Genomic DNA, 4,670 nt, shown 5'->3' on the forward strand with positions numbered 1-4,670 from the left:
CACACACACACACCGTGCTGACTGAGGTGCTCCCAACCTCATGCTGCCCACACAACACACGCAGGGCTTGCCAAGGATTTTCTTATTTTGAGCTGGCATATTATACTGTGACTAAGGTTCTTTGCCGATAATTGGCTCAACTCTCCATTAACATTTGCCATTATTCAAGTATAGCTGCCAGAGCATAACTAATCATTACTAACTAAACTGTGCACACCATATCCCACCTTTAGCAGAAAAATCTCATTCGCTCATGTCCTGGTGAATCTGTAAGGCTTTCCATGCTGTGAATCAATTTAAAAAATTACAATCTTTCTCACCCTGAAACCATGTTGCAAGTAGGGGTATCATCCAAAGAGCACCCCCGCCAAGCAGAGTTCTCCAGGGCCAGAAGGAATTACATATCTAAGTACAAAACGTGTGTGCTGTGCAGCCTTGTCTGCCTGAACTCCTTGACAGCAGAGGCAAGAAAAAGAAGACATTAGACACCTCCCATCTGGCCTACGGAAAAAAAGATCCATATATTATTAAAGTGTTTCAAGCTAATGAAAACCCAAAAGGTAAAACCTTCGCTGGAAGCTACTTTTAAGCCTTACCCAAATCCATGTGAACCCTTGTTTGCAAACCATTTGGTAGAAACTCAACAGCATATTCATTTATTCACTTATTCAACCACTATTTATATGGCAGATTCTGTTCTTGCGCTGGGGATTCAGAAGGAAGAGATAAAGTCCCCTCTGTCATAGGCTTAATTCTAATGTAGAGGGAGAATCAATAACCAAATAAACAAGATAACATGAAGCAGTGATAAGTGGAAAATAAGATATGAGCAGGAGATAAGGGTTGGGGAAGCTGCTACTTTAAACAGAGGGCCTCTCTGATGGCATGATATTTGAGCCCAAGACTGAATGAGGCAACAGTGAAGCTAGACGGACACCGAGGAGAACATTACAGGCAGAGGCTGAGGAGTGAACATGTTGCCTGTTTAAGAACAGCAAGGAGGCCAAGTGTCTGAAGCGGAAAGAGTAAGGGGGGAAAGTAGTAAGTAGGAGATAAAATCAGAGATGACCAAGAGGTCAGATGGTGGCAGGCCTGGCAGGCCAAGGCTAAAGCTCGACTTTTATTCTTAGAAGCCATCAGTTGTAAGCAAGAGAGATGGGATGAAGAAAAGCCGGGGAAGAAACCAGTGTGGAAACAGGAAGACCAAGCAGGCTTTTAGAATATTCCAGGAGAGAGGTGATGAGGAGGTTAGACTAGGGTGTTAGTGATGAAGGGAGCAGGAAGTGACCAGATTTAGGATACATTCTGATAGTAGGCTTGCATGTGGAGGAAGATGGGAAGTGTGACAGAGAGTCCAGGATGATACTGAGATTTGTGGCCCGAGCAACCAGCCGGGTACCACGGCCTGAGATGGGACACTGAGAAAGAGGCAGATCCTCCTGTGTGCTGACCCAGGCTGAGGTGGAGAGAGACTCAGAGAACCTCAGAGCTCACTTGGTTCTCTGCTTTGTGCACAAACAAACATCCATGAAAATGTCCCTGAGAAGTGTTTCCTATCTGCTTCAAAACCAGAAAGGAAGTAACCACAGTAGCAGCCACCATGTCTTGAACCCTTACTAGTTAGCAGGCACTGTGGCAAACAGGCACTGTACATATGCTGTAGTTAATCCTCACACATAGAGGTACTGAGCCTCAGTACTTGGCACTGGTAAAATATCATTAAATGTTATCCATAATACTTGTGAAGTATGTTACCTTTTAATTTGAATGATAACTTCAATGATTATCTTAATTTCTAGAAGTTCTATTTCCTTTTCTTTTTAAACACCCCATTCATTTTACCTTATCATTTCTGTCTTTCTTGGGATAATAGATCGTTTGTACCCATCCTTTCAAAAACAAAGCAGCAAGCAAGTCCAGGGTCCTGCTGGAGGCCCAGTCATTCTGTGTGTCTGTGTGAGCATGAGATGCCTACCTACGTCTCCACATTCCACGGGACACTCTTTATCAGTTCACACACACTAGCTTCGAGCTACTTTGCTTCAGGTACCTGGGCATTTCTCTTTTTTCTTTCAAGTTCATTCAGGTATTTTAACATTTCTTGGGCCTTATTTTATTTAGCATCTCTAAGTGTCTAAGGAAGGTTGGCCTGCGTTAGCTCAGTCTGACATATTACTAGAACCGGAGTCCAATATTACCATACAGATGAGGAGACTGCCTCTTAAGTAACTGACTAGCTCTGAATTCAGGTCTCCCTGATGCCCAGTCCGTGCTCTCGTCATAGACGGAAGCTTCTTGCTCACATCTGCCCGACACACTAATTCCAGTTCTACTCTCTGGAGTCACATAAAGTAAACAAGACTTTTATGCACCTTAAAGAATATGAATACAACTATTAATTCTGTCCCCCATTTGCCTCCAGCTGAAAATTCCAAACTAAACTCATTCAATTACTTGATCTTCTTTAAAACCAAATTGTTTTATAACCCTATGTTTTTTACCTCATGAATCTGTACAAATCATAAATGCCATTGGAAGTGAAAAACAAAGTGGGTTTCCCTCATGTATTAGTTTCTTATTAGGGAATTTCTGACCACAACAATACATACTGAGAGTTAAAGGACAGCACAATATAAATCACAAAACTTGTGTTCTGCCATTAACTAGCTATAGGACTACAGAGGGCTATAAGCTCCTTTTGCTTTGGCTTATATTCAAAATGGGAATGATAATATCTTTCCTAGAGTTCAAAGGCTGGGGGAAGCAGTAAGATTTAATGCATAGGCTATTACAGAAGAAAATATTTGGAAGGCTGAGGGGTGAGGAAAATGGAGAGATGCCAGTTAAAGGGTACACACTTCCCAGGAATCTAAGAAAGAGCATGATGGCTATAGTTAACAAGACTGCTGAATACTTGAAAGTTACTATTAGCAGAACTTTAATGTTCTCATCATCACAACAACAACAAAAACACGGTAATTTTGCGAGATGAAGAAGGTGGTCACTAATCTTATTGTGGTACACATTTAGAAATATATACATGTGTCAGATCATCACACTTACACCTTAAACTTACCTAACATTATATATAAAGCTGGGGAAAAACAGAAGTATCTAATTTGAGATCTTATGGGAGAATCATGTTAAGTCTAAACTGGGAAGGAAATGCAAAGTGTCAAAAAATTTCCATTACAACTGATGAATTGATATATGGTGCACACCTGGCATTCTGATGTTGTTTGTGATTTTATTTTCATTTTTGATGCGGGAAACGTTGTTATTCTTAATTATGTTAACCAGACATTTTCTCTATGTTGTATTATGTAAGTTAAACAAAGGAAGAATTATCCAAAATGAGGAGAAAGTGCCCTAGCCGGTTTGGCTCAGTGGATAGAGCGTCGGCCTGTGGACCAAAGGGTCCCGGGTTTGATTCTGGGCAAGGGCACGTACCTTGGTTGCAGGCTCCTCCCTGGCCCGGGCCCTGGTCAGGACTCGCAGGAGGCAACCAATCGATGTGTTTCTCTCACATCGATGTTTCTCTCTGTCTTTCCTTCTCTCTTCCACTCTCCCTAAAAATCAATGGAAAAATGTCCTCAGGTGAGGATTAACAAAAAGAGAAAGTGTATGAAAAAATTTTTTGGAAAAATATACAATACAAAATAAAATATTATTTAAGTGTATTATGAATGTTATTAGTTTGATCAGCAATAGTGAGACATTAACTGAACAAAAAAAAATCTAAATTAATGCAAAAATTATTTTACCTTCATGTTGCAAGCCAATTCCATGAGCCTCTTTGCATTCTCTTCCGAGCGGTACCTCTTAGGAAGCTGGACCCTGAAGAACTTCAAGGCACCTTCAAAGTCTGTCAAAAGCAAGTCATCCTTCGACGTCTAGAAAAAGAGACAGAACTGTGTGGAGAAAAGGGTCTTTGCTTTAAGGCTGCACAAGAAGCATTTTACAATCCCAGCAGCTTTCTAAGCCCCAGAAGATAGGTCTCCGCTCCATCAGAGCCACGTGCTCATCTCCACGGCCAGGGACAATGTCCGAGCACAGTGGCTGTTAGAACGAGACTAAGACCCAAGCTACTGCAAGTGCTGACCCGAGAACAACAGATGACTCAGCTTATGAATAAATGTGTACCTTCAATAATCCAAGGGCAACGTTAAAAATAACACTGATTCCCTAAAAGAGAAAACACAGAAAGAACATTTTTAGTGTTTACATCTGGACTATGAAGCCATTTGTCTTCAGAATACCCCACAATTTTAGAGCAGTTGTAAAACATTAATTAAGAAATGGAATTATTTTGAAAATACCTTGGAAAATAAAAACTAGAACCACTGCTGAAACACCACGTAAAGTAGATCCAGTCTCCCATTCTTGTGAGAGAAGAGCTTTTCTAGCCCTATTCTCACATTCAACAAGAATACTTTCCTACACTTCCCAACCAAAACATCAGACTCATAAAATTATGATCAGGCCCTGGCTTAGTGGATAAAGCATGTTGGACCACACACCCAAGGGTCATGGGTTTGATTCCTGGTCAAGTGCACATACCTGGATTACAGGTTCGATCCTGACCCCAGTGGGAGAGTGTGCAAGAGGCAACCAGTCAATGTGTCTCTCACATGATGTTCTCTCTCTCTCTTCCCCTCCTTCCCACTCTC

The 4,670-nt window shown here is 41.3% G+C and overlaps 1 protein-coding gene across 2 annotated transcripts in view; it reads right to left on the reverse strand.

Annotated features, from left to right (window-relative positions):
* RABGAP1 (RAB GTPase activating protein 1) overlaps window positions 1-4,670 on the reverse strand; it is a 126,668-nt gene that overhangs the window by 17,016 nt on the left and 104,982 nt on the right. For both annotated transcript variants that reach the window (XM_015567104.1, XM_006768604.2), the window contains exons 18-19: window positions 4,144-4,185; window positions 3,765-3,893 (exon numbers count right to left, since the gene is read on the reverse strand). In XM_015567104.1, the coding sequence (XP_015422590.1) occupies window positions 3,765-3,893; window positions 4,144-4,185 (171 nt within the window). The remainder of the gene's footprint in view (window positions 1-3,764; window positions 3,894-4,143; window positions 4,186-4,670) is intronic.

Source organism: Myotis davidii, unplaced genomic scaffold (genome assembly GCF_000327345.1).
Source record: "Myotis davidii unplaced genomic scaffold, ASM32734v1 scaffold142, whole genome shotgun sequence".
NCBI lineage: Eukaryota > Metazoa > Chordata > Mammalia > Chiroptera > Vespertilionidae > Myotis > Myotis davidii.